Below are 17,696 nucleotides of genomic sequence, written 5' to 3'. Positions count from 1 at the left end.
ATCATGAGGGTTCGTTTAGTTAAAATTAGTGAAATCAATAAATCCACTGAATCAGGCACAGGAACACTGCAAAAGCTCACAATGGGCTAAAAATGAATGAAAGAGTGAGGGAGCCACCACCGTCAGCCCCTTAGGAGGATAGAATATCTCCTCCCACCTGAAGATTTTTCGAGTGTAGGATATGTGACCATCTAATGGTGATGGCGATCAAATGAAGACATCCGTGTCAATCCAGATAGTAAATATCAGTAAACATTTATTTTATATTCAAGGATAAGGATGAACTCTAGTAGTTTCTTCAGCTCCCTAAGGAGTAAGCAGGCCCAAGACAAGAAGTTTCTATTGTTTAAAGGTCTCCCTGACCCCCAAGCTGCCACCTGATAGCCTCTCCAGCAAGTTTCTGTCTCAGCACCTGCTCCCTGCTCTTTCACAGCCTTGCTCTAGTTGCACGATATTGCTCACCATGCCCCAAACACCCTCTGCTGGAGCACCCCCCTCCCCCCGCACCACTGGCTGCAGGGAGGATGTCAGATTATACAAATGGAAGCACTGGGTACATCACAGATACTTAATAAATGCTTAGTGATTCTCACCACAAGGGAGTTAAACTAGATCAGTGGTTCTTCAATTTTAGCCTACCTCAAAACCACCTGGAAGGCTTATCATAACACATCGTGGGGCTATACTTCAGTGTTTCAGATGCAGTAGGTCTGAGGAAGGACCTGAGAGATGCATTTCTAACAAATTCCCAGCTGATACGGATGCTGCTGATCTGGAGACCATAATTCTAGAACCAATGGATTAAGTGGTCTGCATAGCTTCTCGCATTTTTAATGGTTTTTGATTCTTCAATGCTTTTAATGGAGTCTAAATAAACACAATGAACTTTTATCTCTATAAATTAATACTTAATATGACCACAAATGAAGATATGGGCTAACATGCACTGGGGAGAGAAAAAAGCACTTAATTTAAAAGCCGAAGATCTGAGTTGGAATCCCACTTGGTAGCTGTGTGTTCAACCTAAGGCCAGTTAATCACTTTCTGAACATTTGTCTCATGGTTAATTGTGAGATAATGTTAATACATGGAAATGGTTTGTAAAAAAGAAAAGAAAAGAACTATATACAGATTATACCAATCACATACATGTACAACGCATTAATGTACTTTGTTAACAAGTTGAATAGACTGATAATAAATAATACATTCTGAATACTTTATGAATTTTCAAAATTTTCAATTCCAGTTCTAATTCATTAGTGAAAAGTATATTGTCTGCATGGTGCTGTATCTCAAATATGTATATATTTTATTAGTACCATTGGTAAATACCGATAACAGTAGCTATGATGTCCAGCTTCCAAGATGATTCCTGATGACCCACACCTCCCAGGATTCATACCCTTGAGCAGTTTCCTCCTACACTGAAACAATGACTGACAGGAGATGTTAATAAGAAACACTGGCACTTCCTGTTTAGTTTCCTTGTGTCACTTTGGAAGGGAATCCTCAAGCCTTCAGATGACTGCAACGCAAGGCAACATCTGGCAGCAACCTCACAAGAGACCATAAGCCAGAAACCATGTCACTCCCAAATGTTTGATCCACTGCAACTATGTGTTGATGAAGTGTTATTATGTTTCAAGCCATCGAGTTTTGAAGTGATTTATTACTCAAATACAGATTATGGATACAGTAGCTAACATTTATTGTGCATTTACTATATTCCAGGAACTATGCTAAGCACCCTATTTCGAAGATGCTATAATCGCACAGGGGAAAGCATGGCCCAGAGAGGTTAAGTAACTTAGTCAAGGTTCTATGACAAAACTGGAATCAGAATCCAGATCTCCAAAGTTCAGATTCATTGTCACTCATAGCCAGGATAAAACCTCTTAAGACAGTTAAGCAGCGAAGCCACTGAGTCTCCCGAGGAGAGCAAACTTGTATAAAACCAGCAAGGGGCAGTCAGGAACCAGACCTGCAATTGCACTGGTGCCTAATATCATAAGACCCAGAAGTTCTAAACTGGTCCCACTTCCCAGCCTTTGAACTAGCAAACGAGTCAGCTCTTGAGACAATCCTGCCCAAGATGTCCAAGACTCACCCAAATCTGAAGCTTCACACGCTTCTCTTGGCGATAGACAGTCTTCACCTTAAAGTCGATGCCCACGGTGCTGACGAAGGCTGGGGTGAAGGTGTCATCGGCATAGCGGAAGAGGAAGGAAGTTTTGCCAACACTGCTGTTGCCGATGATGAGCAGTTTGAACATATAGTCAAAATTCTGGTCAGAAGCATCTTTGACGCCGGCTTTCCCATCAGTCACTGAAGCCATCTGGAGGAGAGACCTGTGGTCACTCAGGAACACACCCCCAAGGTCACCCTGAGTCACCTACTTTATAATGGTCACACCATCGTTCGCACCCTCATTCCAGCTGTCATTTAGGAAATTCCTACTCAGAAACACACTATTCAGTATCACCCCATCACTGCACCTGCCCCAAATGTTGTCTCAGGCTTGGGGTGGAACACAGCTCCTCCTATTCATTCCTTCAGCAAATATTTACTGAGCACATTGTTCTGGGTCAAGCCCTGTGCTGGGCAAGGGAAATACAAATATGAATCAGACGTGATGTCTGACCTCTGAGTAGCCATAGAGTGAAAAAGCTCATAAACACAGAGTAACAAAGCTGTAAGTCAGTGATAAGACAGAGGGTAGCCTTGGCTGAGGAAGCCCACAAGAAGCTTCTAACCCAACCTGGAGGCATGCTGGTAAAGAGAGTCTCCTAAAGGAGGTAGCTCCTGAGCCGAGTGGTGTTTTTTGTTTTGGTTTTTTGGGTTTTTGGGGGGAGTTTTTTTTCGTCCTTTTTGGGCCACACTGGAAGCATATGGAGGTTCCCAGGCTAGGGGTTGAATCAGAGCTACAGCTGCTGGCCTACACCACAGCAATGTGAGATCTAAGCCACGTCTGCAATCTTAACCCACTGAGCAAGGCCAGGGATCAAACCTGCGTCCTCATGAATGCTAGTCAGATTCATTTCTGCTGAGCCATGACAGGAACTCCCTGAGCTGAGTTTTGAAGGAAAAAAAAAAACCAGACCAAAAAAGCAAGGGCTTGAACATTCCAGGAAAGCCCCAAAGCAGGACTATCAGTCCTCTGTTTCAAAAGCTTTCATGGCTCCTCATAGCTCTAAAGATCCAGCCCAAGCTGTTCAACTTGACAAAGACCAAACTAACCAAAGAATAAATTCTCTAAACTTTATCTTCTCCCAAGACTTCTCTCCACCAACCTATGCTGTTTTTATACCAAATTACACACGTTGCACCACATATGCCATGTTATTTCTTGCTTTTGGCCCTTTAGCTACAACACTTCTCCTCCTAATAAACTCCTATTCAACTCTAGATTCAAAGGAAGTCTCATCTCCCCTGTGTAGGGCAGAGGCACACACTCCTGCCCCTATGCTCCCAGGACCCTCTACCAGCACTTGTATCATTTCACAACTGTTTACTATTCCAGCTCCCCCTTCATCTAGGACTGAATGTACCTCATTTCTGTGTCTCTGCCTTCTAGCACATGAACTAGTACCTAATCAGCACTCAGTAAACGTGTGCTGAATTAATAAAAGTTATGTCACTGGGATTTCCCATTGTGGCTCAGTGGAAACAAATCTGACTAGTATCCATGAGGATGCAGGTTCAATCCCTGGCCTCACTCAGTGGGTTAAGGATCTGGTGTTGCCTTGAGCCACGGTGAAAGCTGGAGATGCGGCTCGGATCTGGCATTGCTATGGCTGTGGTGTCGGCTGGCAGCTGCAGCTCTGATTCTACCCCTAGCATGGGAATATCCATATGCTGCAGGTGCCACCCTAAAAAGCAAAAAAAAAAAAAAAAAGGCCCGTCACCACTCTGGGTCCCAATCTCATCATCTGGAAAATGGGGAGAACAATTTCTGCCCTGCTTTTCTCACAAGGCTGTTACAGGACTCAAATGAGATAACAAGGAGTAAGATCTTAATAAGATGGTAAATGCAAATAGGTGTGCATACAAGTCATTACTATTCCAAACCCTTCAAAGCCTAGATCCTTCATTTATTTATTTGCTCATTTGCTCAGTCATTCATTCAGCAAGTATTTACTATGTGCTGGACCTTCCCTGAGACCCTGACCCTCTCAGACCTGCCACCATCCTCTCCTCTCCTGAAACACTTTGGATCTGAATGCCATAATCCAGCACTTGGTCCCACAATCTTATTTGCTTCTTTTTTTCTTTTTTGGCTGTACCCAAGGCATATGGAAGTTCCTGGGCCATGGATCAAATCCAAGGCATAGCTGCAACCTATGCCACAGCCAAAGCAATGCTGGAAACTTAACCCATTGTGCTATGCTGGGGATTAGAACCCGCGCTGCTGCAGAGACAATGTTGGATCCTTAACCTGCTGTGCTACAATGGGAACTCCTTATTTGCTTTTAAATTTACTTTTATTTTGTTGCTTGCTCTACATCTTACTAGCTCCGGGTACCCTGCAGATACACCTGCAATCATTCCTCCTGCTCAGCACTGGGTACTCGGACAGGCTGGGTGAGCGGTCGAAGAGGATGGGAGGTCAGCCCTAACATAAGATAATGTCCAGAGTGTCACTCTCTTTAGGAATCCCTGCTTTTTTCCCTCAAAGAAAAAGAAAGAGAGCAAAACTGATGGATTTATCTCTCTGGGCCCCTCTCAGATGAGCTGTAAAGACAAGGGGCTGACAAATGCAGATTAAAAGCTCAAAGCCAGACAAATATGTGGGATTATTAGCAGCCCTTAATGATACTTGTTTGAATATGCCATCACTAGCTTTCAGGAACTGGTTTGTCCTTCCCTTTTTCTCCCAGCTCTCTCTGCTCAAACTGTCTCAGAGCCCTAACTTTTCAGTTTTCCATGGTACAAGATGCAGAGCCCATTCAAGAATTGGCAATTTAAAGGAATTATGCTTTTTTTCTCAAAAACAGGGAAAACAATCACAGCCATCCCCCACTCTCTGCTGCTAGTTGTCTTTGTTTACAAGAGAAAGTTTCTCCTTTGAGAGTATATATGCATTATAAAATGTTAGAAAAAAAAAACACGAGTGTAAAAAGAAAAATTCAAATTACTAGATATCCCATCCACTCAGAAACTGCTGCTGTTAACATCTGAAGTATACTTCCTCCTTTATTTTTTCATGCAACAAAGTGCATCTATTTTGAAATTATATCTTACTCTTTGTTCATTTAAAAGGTAATACATTGTAGTATACCTGGGCCTCAATATTACCAGCAAATATTTGTTAAGCATTCGTTACTTCTGCTGAAAGATACGATGGTGACAATAAACAGATAACATATTACCATTTACTGAGCACTGTGATGATGCGATGTAATAAAAGACATGTATTTGGTCTGGTTACCTGGTTTCCGGCAGAGCTCCTAAAATCTTTGGAATCTCCAGCAGTGCACGTGATAAGTGTCTTGCTGTATGCTAATGAGATGACTGGTGGCTGGGGCTCCAGGACAGCCTCAGAGTGGGGACTGGTTGCCAGAGGAACCAACCACATGACTAGAGAGCTAGAATGTTCAGCACCACCCCCTAAACTCTGAGAAGGGGAGAAAGACTGGAGATCAAGTTGAGGACTAAAAGCCAAGGACTTCATCAATCATGCCAACAGTAATGAAGTCTTCATAAAAAACCCTAACCAGGAGTTCCCGTCGTGGCATAGTGGAAATGAATCCGACTAGGAACCATGAAGTTGCGGGTTCGATCCCTGGCCTCGCTCAGTGAGTTAAGGATCCGGCATTGCTGTGGCTCTGGCGTAGGCTGGCAGCTACAGCTCTGATTAGACCCCTAGCCTGGGAACCTCCATATGCTGTGGGTGCAGCCCTAAAAAGACAAAAACAAAAAAACAAAACAAAACAAAAAACCCTAACCAAAGAGGTATGGGGATCTTCCAGGCTGGTGATCACGGGGAAGTGCTGGGAGGGCAGCAAGCCTGGAGAGGGCATGGAAGTGCCAAGACCACCTTTCCCCATACCCTGCCCTATGCATCTCTTCCATCTGGCTCTTCCTGAGTCATATCCTTTTACACTTTTACAATAAAACAGTAACCTAGTTTTAAAAAGAGGCAATACACACTGAAAATAATTCAAACAACTTTTACTACCTGTAAGTATTACTCTATCTGTAATTTGCACTATTTTCTTAACTTTTAGCATAAAAAGTAATATCCCACTGTAGTGCAGTGGTTTGGGAGTCTGACGGCGGCACCTTGCGTCACTGCAAAGGTGAGGCTTCATCCCAGCCCTGCCCAGTGGGTTAAGGATTCAGCGTGGTCACAGCTGTGGTGTGGATTCAATCCCTGGCCCAGGAACTCCATATCCCATGGAGCAGTGAAGGAAGGAAGAATAACTTTACTGAAACACAGATTTGATCCTTACCTCAATTTCCTTTCATTTATCCTCTACATAGACCTGGGAGGTAAGACTGGAACGGCAGAGATTATTATTTTCATTGATCAAGAAGGGAACTGAGGGTCAGAAATTACAAGGATTTGCCCAAACCTCACAGCTAACAGCCGAGATTAGACCTCGTACCATGCAGTAATATGGGAAAAGTTAAAATCCCTGCTCTATTCCTCAGGTGAATTCTTAGGCAAGTCATATCACCTCCCTAAGCCACAGCATTTTTACCTTAAAACAGAAAATACCAGCAACTTCACTGAGCTATGGTACCAACAGAGTGAGCAGTTCCCACATAATAATCTGACATGGTTTCTTGACCTATGAGAGGTATGCAATAAATATTAATTCACTGGCTTCTTTAATTCACTTCGGCAGCCAAATCTTCTTCAACTGCCCTCTCCCTGATCTGGGCTCCATAATTTGAGCTTCAATTAACTATCTGTCTTGCCTTCTGGATTCAGCTGAGTTTCATCCAGTCACAAGCCCGGTCAACATTTACCCTAGAGTAAATCCTTTGACATGTTACTCCTTTCAATAAAAACGTATATTGAGCATTTGCCATGTGCCAGACTATAGATATAAATGTTGTATTATTGGTCATTTTTCGGATGCAGCTGTTTGCACTTAGATTTCTAGAATTAGAAGGGATTTGGGAGTGGCAGCTTTATCATAAGAAAAAAGCTGGCTCCTAGTTCCAGCTTTCCCAAGTACCACAATGTATGAACTTGGACAGGTGACCTAACCTCTAAGCCTTGGGGTCCTCATCTACGATACAATCATATGACCTACCTCAGAAGGCTGCTGTGAATGTTGAATAAGAACATATATATAAGTGTGCTTCATATGTACACTGTGTGGAGAAAACTACGAGTGGCCTTGTGAATCATCAGCAGAAGTGGTGCCTGCCTTTATGAGCTAGGTCTGCCACGGCTGTGAGGCAAGAGTAAAAAATAGCTTCAATTCCTGATCTGATCCACTGCCCTTCACTTTACAGGTTAAATAAATAAATAGATAAATATTGAGGCTCCACAAAGAGAAGTGATTTGTCAAAGGTCACACAGCAAGGCAATCGGAACATCATTACTAGAACTTGTCATCTCATGACTCCCAGATTGGACTGGGCTGAGGGGAAATAAGAACTACAACAACGTTAGGGTGACTGAAAAAGCATTCCCAGCACCCTGAGATCTCCTTCCTAGCACTTGCCATACTGTACTGTCAACATCTGTTTATGTGCACACAGCATAGCTGTCCCAGAGGTGGTGTGAGAACAGGGAGAGGCAGACAGTGGAGAGATTCGGTTGGAGGGCAGGTCCAGCTGAGAGCGCCCGAGGGGATCTTCTGGGGGTGGGGGTGGGGTGGGGGCTATACAACATTTGGAAGCGAGGTAAAAACCATCCCAGCAGGCAGCCGCCTGAGGCAGATCTGAGCAGACAGGTCACTGCAGGCTGGTGTGTGCAGAACCACATTTGTAAGATAGCATCAATCGGATTGTCCCTCTTTTGTGACAGTCACATAAATGACAGAGCTGGGTAGCTCACTGTCTTCGTGACAAGCAATACAGATGAAGGCCCAGGCACCATCTGGGAAGTCATCTCTGGTTGCAGGCTGGTGGAAAGAAGAAAAGAGTTCCTCCAAGGGTTGGTGTGAAAAACAAATAACACTTTCAGTCAGATAAGCAGCTAAGGAAGAAGCTAACTTAAGCTAAGGAAGAGGGAGGGAGAGGAGACAGCCCTAACATCCAGTAAGAAGAGATCAGCTGAATACATATAGTGAAGAAGTAAATGGATGAACTTCGCTTTTGATGGAAAGAGCGCAAGATTAAGTCAGAGAGACCTGGGCTGAGCTCTGGCTCTCTAAGTAGTTGTATGACCTCAGACAGATCACACCCTGGGCCTCAATGTCCTCATCTATAAAATGAGTTAACGAAACAACTTCTGGGCAAACTATAGTAAGAATTAAAATCAATATCTGAGAGAGTGTTTTATAGCTTTATAAACCCCTTTCAAAAAAATTTCATTTGTTTATGTGCTTCATGTTTTCTTCTACCAAGTCATCCTGGGTAGTGGAATTAGCTTGGGGTTCCAAATCGAACAGACTAGATTCAGTTTCCAGGTCTACCACTATTAGCTGTGAGATCTTGGCAAGAAATTTTACATGAGTAAGACACAGTTCCCTCATTTGTAAAACAAGCATTGTTGGGAAGATTACAGTCAGTGTTGGTGAAGCATCTAGATAGTATATGACATGCAGCAGGTGCTCAGCAAATGTAACTCTGTCTTCCTTTTGGAACACTTATCAGTGATAATAAGGAGGGAGTTGGGCAATGTGCACCTCATGCTACTATATGCAACCTCCTTCCTAAAGCCATACCCTATTAACTTCTCTAATTCAGTCTTTCTTTAGACCATTCCTCACCACCAGCCCAGCCCAGCCCAGTGCCTCACTGTTCTCTTAGACCCATAGAAACAGTACTGTAATAGCTACGATTTAGTGAGCACCTACTAAATGCCAGGCACTCTACTAGGAGTTTTTGATGCATTCTATCTTGCATACCATAGACATTTGATAAATGTTCACTTCCTTCTCCAGACTGGAAAGAGATAGTCATGGGTGTGACCACCGACATAACACAGGCACACCTGCATAACACCGGTGGCTTTTCTCTTTTGTACAGTGCTTTACAGTTTATGAAACCCACATTATCATATTTTATTCTCACAACAACTCTTGCGGATAGATGAGGAAACTGAGGCAGGAGCAAAACTACAGCTCAATTATTCACTCAGTCAGCATTCACTGAGCACCTATTATGTGCCAGGTCCTGTGCTCTACTCTGAGGAGGTGAAGAAAAACCACAGGCATTTCAGCTTAGAGAGGAAAACTTTTTAATCATCCTCTCTAGGTTACTCATGTCTCCTTTCATATCCTAAACCTTAAGAAATTGGAGATTTCTTTCTTGGACTAGAGATCATTTTAGATTTTTGTCTTCCATACTGTTTCTTCTGATAGGAATTTACTTGCCTTTGCTGCTAGCTGAATCCTTCATGACCAGAAAGTCTTCCCTGACCCACTATCCTCTGGCAAAATGTCTTTGCTCTGGCTAACACAGCACCAGGGCCTCCCAGTACCACAGATAGGGCTTTTCATGGACTTCCATTGTCTTTCTAGGCTCAGAGCAGGTAGTATCTACCTGTACACACACATACATCCACTTTTTTTTTTTACTATCCCCCCACCCTTTTCCATCTGGATTCCAAGAAGTTGGGATAGATGGCCTTGTCCTGCTCCCACTCCCCTCCACACCTCTATTAGTTTCCAGAGGCTGCCACCTTGCCCTCCCTAAAATCTTTGAAGAACAGAGTCAGCCTGTGCATTAATTCCTTTGTCAAAGATTCTCTTCTTGTCCCTGATCCCATGTAGCAGTGTAACAGAGCCCAGTGCCTGCATCCCCCTCCTCAGTCTCCGGAGGAGCTAAGACATGGCTAGTGCCTAGATGCCCTTGGACTGCGCTCTGGGCCCCCCTCATGTTTCCACTCTCACACCACAATCCACACCTGGCCTCTTCTCCATCCCCTGCCCAGCCCATCCACCCAGCTAAACTCTCGAAGTTCCCTGACAGTTCCTCCACTCCCAGCTGCCAAGCCCCTGCTCTATTTCAGGGCTTTTCCAAGTGCCACTCCTGGCCAGCACGCAGTGCCCACAGCCCACATCCAAGGCCACGGCTCTCCTTCTCCATGGGCTCCCCACCCCTTTCTCTGCAGTCCGGATAGACTCAACCTTGCCTCCCACCTTCTGGTTCTTCAAAGCTTCCCACCCTCAAACCCCGCCCCTCTCCTCCCTCAGGTTGCCCCCCCACCCCCCGCTGCCAACACCCGGCTGGGCCCTGGCTCCGCACCACACTCACTTTCCCTCTCCCTGACCAGCGCCCCTTCCCCTCACCACCTCACTCCTCTCCAGCCCCCACTCCACCCCTGCCAGCCGGCCCCCTCTTCTTTAGCTCTTTACTTGCGCGCCTCACCTTCTCTCCCCTCAATCTTCTCGCTTCAGCACCCCCTTCAGCGGGTACCCTCTGCCCGCACTGCCCACCTCGGCTTCCACCTAAGATCCCCGCCCCCAACGCCCCTACCCACCTTGCCCCCTCCACGAGCAGTCCCTGCGCTCCAGCTGCCGTTCATCCTCTCCCCCAGCTCTGGCGCCCTCTTTCTTGCCCGCCCCCCACCGCGGCCCCTGCCTTGAAAGCTCCCCTTGCGGCCCTCACCGGGATCCAGTCCGGGCAGACACCCCCTCAGCGCCCCCTCCCCAGGGTACCCGCCCATGCACTGCAGCTGTCCCTCCTGAGTGGCCTCCCCTGGCTCCTTCTCCTCGGCGTCCGCTCCACTGACCCGTGCTCCTTCTCAACGCCCGCTCACTGCCCCCAGCGCTCCGCGCCGGGATCCAGTCCCAGACGCTCCCCGGGCGCGCTGCCTGGCCGCACCCCTTACCTGGGACTCCGGGTGAGGACAAGCGGCTCCCTCCCTGGCAGCGCCGCGGAAGCCCTGGACCTGGCGGTGGGCGGCAGAAGGCGCAGCGGGTTCACGGAGCAGGGCAGTGCGGGGCGGGTCTGGTCCCCACAGCGGCGACTTAGGGCTGAGGCTCCAGCTGCAGCTGGGCGGGTTGCTGCCGCGTCCAGGCCCCACCCATGCCCCGCCCAGGGGCGGAGTCCGTATTCGCCCGGCCCCCGCTCCGGGCAGGTGTAGGGAATGGGAGGTCTCTGGAGGACTTGGAGCTCGCCAACGACTATGGTAATTGATCTTAATTCTCACCCCTCGTTCCGCAGATTGAACTTACTGGGATGATCAGGGAGCTTTGATGATAATGTAGATAACGATGGGTTTGTGGCTTCGCCATTTCCAAAGCACTTTCCTGTCCATTACGTCGTTTCAACCTCACAAAAGCCCAGGGAGAGGCAGAATCTGGACTGCTGTCTTTGAGTGAAACGAAGCCAGAAACCTGGGCATTGTCCTCTACCCTATGCACTTCACACCCCACAGCCCATCAGCCGGGTAATATGGCCTCCCTAACATAACCTATCCCTTCCCTTCCTCTCCGTCTCCACTGCTCTCACGCTGGGTCAGGCCTCATCACTCCTTGCCTGGACTAAAGCAACAGTCTCCTCATGGGTCCTCCCTGTCTCCACTCCCAATCCATCATCTACACCAGCAGCCTGCGTGATTGTTCTAAACGTCACCATCAACCCTTATGAAACAAACAAAACAAAACAAAATATTTGCAATGGCTCCCTATTACCAGTAGTAGCCTGGAATAAGAAAATATTCTTTCCTGGTCATTAAGAAGTCCCAGCTTTGCCAGATAAGGCAGCCACGAAAGCTAATTAGCACCCCACCCTTCTGTGAGGACCTAGACTTCAAGTTTTCCTGAGGTCACAGGAACCAGCTGCAAGTTTTGGGTTTTGTTTGTTTGTCTGTTTTTTGTCTTCCTGCCTTTTCTAGGGCCACTCCCACGGCATATGGAGGTTCCCAGGCTAGGGGTCTAATCGGAGCTGTAGCAGCCGGCCTACACCACAGCTGAGGCAACACAGGATCCTTAACCCACTGAGCAAGGACAGAGATTGAACCCACAACCTCATGGTTCCCAGTCGGATTCCTTAAACACTGAGCCACGACTGGGAACTTTGGTTTAGAATCATCGCCCTCTACATACTCTTCCCCAATCTCAAATCTTGAAGGTCTGAGTCAGATACCAAAACACATTTTCCCCACATTCTGTTATGAACTTAACTGCAATTTGTCTCTTTGGCCAGAGGAACCACTCAATTAACAGCCCCTCTGGTTGTCAGACTTCTCTCTCAGATTCATCCTTGTGCTGTTCTGAGCTACTCCACCCTACCCCTTCCACTCACTTTCTCACAGTCCACTTCCCAGCATCCTTGTCCACTGTGCCCTCCACAATCCTTTTCCTTTGTCAGCAAACTCTCCTACACCCTCTACTGTTTCAGAGGCCACTCAAGTTATTTCTTTGCCTTTACTGAAACTTGACCCTCCTCCCAGACTCCTCTGGTAGCCCTCTGCAGGAAGCCTTCTCTCGTTCGCCCTCCCCACACACCACAGCCCCAGGAGGTGGGTCAGCATTGCCTCTTGCCCTTGTACAAAAGTTCCTTCTCCTTAGGTCTCCAGCCCTACTACTGTTTACCCCTCCTCATCAAGGATATCATCTCTGACTCCCACCCACTCCCTGTGCATGGACAATTTCAGCCCCTGCTCATGGCCATCCTCGTTATCCCTGTACTGCCATCCTCCTGGTGCCCTCAGCAGCCATGTGGTTTCCTGTTCCCTCTGCTCTTGGTCTTCACATCACCTCCCATCATGGTCACACCTTGAATTTCTTTCCTTTCTTTCTTGACTTCTTTCTTTCTTTTTTTCTCTCTTTCTCTCTCTCTTTCTCTCTTTTGTTCTTTCATTCCTTTTTTCTTTCTCTCTCTCTCTTTTGGACACCCACGACATATGGAAGTTCCCAGGCCAGGGACTGTATCCGAGCCATAGCTGCCATCCGCACCACAGCTACAGCCATGCTAGATTCTTAACCCACTGGGCCAGGTGGGGGATCAAACCCATGCCTCAGCAGCAACTTGAGCTGCTGCAGAGACAGTTCAGGATACTTAACCCACTACACCACAGCTGGGAACACACCTTGAACGTCTCAATCACTCAGAACTAGTGCCTCCATGATCTTAAAATCAAATACCCTACACTAGCCACTCATTCCCTTTCTACCACGAGGCCCTAGTTTCCTCATTTCAAAATGGGTGTGATGCTAACGATGATTCACTCTTCACAGAAATAATGAGATAGTACATAAAGCCATCCTTTTAAAGCTGCGAGACCACATGAGAACAGATGGTATTGTGCTTACACCGCCTCAGGTCTTCTCCTTCCTCGCTGAAAGGCCACGTAGTAAAACGAAGAGCACAGACTTGGAGCCAGACAGATGTGGTTCTCAATCCTTGCTCTACACACTTACTTGTGTGATCTTAGGTAAATTTCCTCATTTTTCTGACACACCCACCTCGTCCTCAGCTGTGGAAATAGTGGTAATCAAATAAGAAACTGCGATAGCTGCTGAAAAGCCCTTGCCAGAGCGCCAGGCACACAGTAAGCCCTCGATAAAGAGGAAACACTGTGGTTATTGTAACAGAAAAAAAAAAATTGTATTTTTAGCCCCAACTGCCTTCCAAACAGGATAGACCCTAATATACAGAGGTCCTTCGTAAGTGTGAGAGGAGAAGGGAGACACTAACCTTCTCTGTGCAAATAAAAGGAGAAGGGCCGTCCTCTGGTGGCTCAGTGGGTTAAAGAGCCAGTGTTGTCACTGCTGTGGTTTGGATCACTGCTGTGGCATGGGTTCGATTCCTGGCCCCAGAACTTCCACATGTTGGGTGCACATCCAAAAAAGGGGGAGAAGAACATGGAATTCACTTGGCAAAATGGGTGGGAGGGATAATAAAGAGCTGGGAGGGGGAAAGGAAAAGATGAGACAGAGAATCTGTGTAAGGGTAGGTCCTACATGGGTAAAGGGTCAAAAGAAACCTCTGTGGCAGGTGGACAAAGGGTATTTGAGCCCTGAAGTGTATGAAATGGTAGAAGTTGTTCATTGCACATGGAATGTAATCATTTTCTGTGACTCTCAAGACTTCAGTACAGGCCACACACTCAGGAATGCTTTCTGAGATGGGGCAGTTGTAAAGATGAGTGAGTAGGGAAACTGAGCAATGGGCTTTGTTTCTCTAAGTTGAAAAAAGAAACTACAGTCAAGACTATGAGAGCGCAAGCCCTTGTGGAATCTGCAGACATCCCCAGGTCGTCCAGCTTACAAGCATTATAAAATTTGAAAATTGAGGTTCAAGCTCATTGATTTAGATCTTAAAGAGGCAGGGAGGCCATATCTGATATTTGGGCTGTATCATTTGTGCCCCTAATAGCTACCTCCCTATTGCCTAATAGTTGAGCACCAGAGAGAGTACAAAACAAATCAAATTACATTGGACTGTCTTCATTTCCAGATCAAAGGCCAGGTAAGAATAGGAAGAAAGACAAAATTCTACCTTTTGCCTGGAATCAGACTGGCTAACAATTATGATTATTAAGAACCTCAAAACATTCTGAGCTCATTCACATCTTTTGTCTCAATTAGTCTTCCATGCAATCATGCAAGGTATGGATTGTCATCCTCTTTTTATAAATGAGGAAATAGAAGTCAAAAAGTTTAAGTGACTTTCCAAGGGCACATATCTGCTTAAATAGTTGCACTAGATAATAGGTCTGTCTGACTCCAAGTCCAGGGCTCTTTCTATTAGACCCCAGAATTGTGGTGGCTCAGTAAACATCACTGTGATTAAAAGTCTTACAAACAAGGAGCTCCCCAGTGGCTCAGTGACACAGTTATGTCACTGCTGTGGCGCAGGTTCAATCTTTGGCCCAGGAAATTCTGCATGCTGCTGGCATGGCTAAAAAGAAACGAACAAACAAAATTTCCTTAAAAGACTTTTCTAGTTGCCAAGAGTAATCAGTCTTCTCTAGCTCCCAATTTTTTACATGAAATATACAACTGATACTTTTTATTGAATAAGAATCAGTCACTTAGAAAAGGTAGTAGCCTCACTGTAAATCAACTATACTTCGATTTGAAAAAGAAAGATAGTAGCCTCAGTGTGGATGCCACTTGGAATGTTCAGATCTTTACAAGGTTCAGATCTATACCCCAGTACGAGTCCCTGATGGCCAGCCTAGGAATGTAACACAGGTTCTTTTTTTTTTTTTTTTTTTTTTTTTTTGTCTTTTTAGGGCCACACCTGTGGCATATGGAGGTTCCCAGGCTAGGGTCCAATCGGAGCTGCAGCTGCCAGCCTACACCAGAACCAAAGCACTGGGGGATCCGAGCCGTGTCTGCCACCTACACCACAGCTCATGGCAATGCCAGATCCTTAACCCACTGAGTGAGGCCAGGGATCGAACCGGAGTCCTCATAGATACTAGTCAGGGTTCATTAACTGCTGAGCCATGACAGGAACTCCCCAGCTTAGGAATGTAGATGTGTGGTTTTCTCTGACTCCTTCAGTGGGTTGCCTCATATAATGAGGGAACTGAAGCAGGTACCAGGAAGTCACCACAACATGTAAAGCAGCTCTAGAAACACAGGGTTCCTGAGAGGGGTGGTAGAAGATAAGGCTGGAAAGAAAGGCAGAAACCAGATGGTCTAAGGCCTTATAAACCAGGTTAGAGTTTTGGGCATTTACCTTGCAAGCAAAGAGTTTGAAGCAATGGAATAACGTGGTTGCATATGCATGTAAGAAAGATAGCTCTGACTGTGGCGAGTGTGATAGATTGGATGGGAAGGATGAGAAGCAGGGAGAAAGGAGATCGGGAGCACAGATACAGATGGCCATAATAATCCAGGGGAGCGGTGAAGAGGACCAGAACTCACATCACTCGGGACAGTGGAACATAGAGGGATTTGATTTGTATTTAGCACCTGGTGACAGGTTAAATGGGAGATATGCAGGAAAAGGAATTGGCATCAACAACCAGGTAGGCAGTGAAGACATTTACTGATAACGGGAGGGGAGAAATTATTTCAGTTATCTATTGCTCTGTAACAACCACTCCCCAAAATTCAGTGGCTTAAAACGGCAATGGTTTATTACTTGTCACAATTCTGTGAGTGGCTGAAAGAGTTCATCTGCAGACTGTGCCTCAGATCACTCGTGAGCAGCATTCAGCTGGAAGGTCAGCTGGACTGGAAGGTCGAAGACGGCCTCACTCCTAGGGCTGGCAGTGGGGGATGGCTGAGGGCAGCTGGGTGCCATGGTTCTGCCCCATGAGGCTTCTGATCCACCAGTCAGCTAGACCAGTTTACATGGTGGTCTTGAGGCCGTGTTCCAACAGGGTAAAGGCAGAAGATACGATCTCTTAAGACCTAGCCTCAGAAACTGCATGACACCACATATACTGCATTCTACTGGCCAAATCAAGTCACAAGCCCAGGCCAGGTTCCAAAGGGCCTGTCTGAGAAGAAGAGCAAAGTCTCATCACAAAGGCAAAGGGATACAGAGAAGGGAGGAATCTATGGCCTTTAACCAGCCTAGCACAGAACAGGAACAGATTTGGACAATAATGAAAAATGACAAGTATCTCAAACACCACTTCATGCACTGATCATGCCTTCTTTCTTTGCTATGGTTCAGTTTTTTCACTTGTAAAATAAATGAAAATGCACACAGAAGACACTGCCCCATCTCTAGAGCATACCATGGTGAGCAGGGGTGGAATTGCTCACACACACACACACACACACACACACACACACACACACACACAGACACAAAGCATCCAACAGGTGAATAGCAGAACCCAGGTCGCACCCACCACCCCTCCCTCTCCTTCACCCACCCTACCAGTCCTTCACCAGAGTCTGTGCCTGCTACCTCTTGAGAGCTCTCCATTCCATCCCTTCCTCTCCACCGCAGTCACAGCCTTCTCACTATCCTGCCCCCACAACTGTCTCCAAACTTCGTCTGTAATCCACACTCCAGGCTGAAGCAGAGGACTCCTCTTAAGCCAGCTTCAGTCTGTTTAATGTGCACATAATGGTTTCTGGTGGTCTGGCCTCACCTACCCTCTTGCCTTATTACTGGGCACTCCCCCGCATGACGTAAGCTCCAGCAACATTAAACTCCTTTGGGTTCCCAGAGTCTGACCTACTCCATAATATCTCCATGAATCTGCCTGCTTCTCCCATTACCTTGAACACCATTCACTCATCCATTCATTCACTCACACACCCACCCAGCAAATATCCCCTAAGCACCTGCCATACATCAGCGTGGAGAGCAAACAGTCCCTGACCCAAGCTGCTCAGAGTCTGGTGCAGGATAGCAGGCCATAAGATCCTCTGGTCTGAGTTCACAAAGGCATAGGCCAAATTGCAACTCAGCACGATGTATCCTGGATCATTCTTAGAAGGGTCAGAGAATATTTGCTGAATAAATAAGCATACAGATATTCACAAGGGATTCCTCGCATGCACCGTCTCATCTAATGTTCACGATAAACCAGGGATGTGGGCACCGATTCATACCATCGTGGATGTTAGGAAAAAATAATCAGCCCATGGTTTCTTAGCTAATTAAAGCAGAGAAAAGCAAAACTAAAATCAACCACA

At 46.3% G+C, this 17,696-nt stretch overlaps 1 protein-coding gene across 4 annotated transcripts in view; it reads right to left on the bottom strand.

Moving 5' to 3' along the window:
* Window positions 1-11,369, bottom strand: part of RAB3B (RAB3B, member RAS oncogene family) — a 580,278-nt gene extending 568,909 nt beyond the window's left edge. For 3 of the 4 annotated variants that reach the window (XR_014808317.1, XR_014808316.1, XM_003127977.6), the window contains exons 1-2: window positions 10,964-11,110; window positions 2,111-2,338 (exon numbers count right to left, since the gene is read on the bottom strand). Coding sequence is in view for 2 of the 4 variants with exons in the window: in XM_003127977.6 (XP_003128025.1) it covers window positions 2,111-2,338 (228 nt within the window). In the remaining 2 variants the exon portion in view is untranslated. Of the gene's footprint in view, window positions 1-2,110; window positions 2,339-10,963; window positions 11,111-11,309 lie in introns of those variants that run through there. The other variant, XM_084965095.1, reaches the window with a different exon arrangement.
* Window positions 11,370-17,696: the final 6,327 nt, after the last annotated feature.

Source organism: Sus scrofa, chromosome 6 (assembly GCF_054392235.1).
Source record: "Sus scrofa isolate SSC_HxYL_T2T_F1_AM1 chromosome 6, Sscrofa_HxYL_maternal_Yorkshire_Landrace_v2.0, whole genome shotgun sequence".
Taxonomy (NCBI): domain Eukaryota; kingdom Metazoa; phylum Chordata; class Mammalia; order Artiodactyla; family Suidae; genus Sus; species Sus scrofa.
This window is presented reverse-complemented; position numbering and strand designations above follow the sequence as displayed.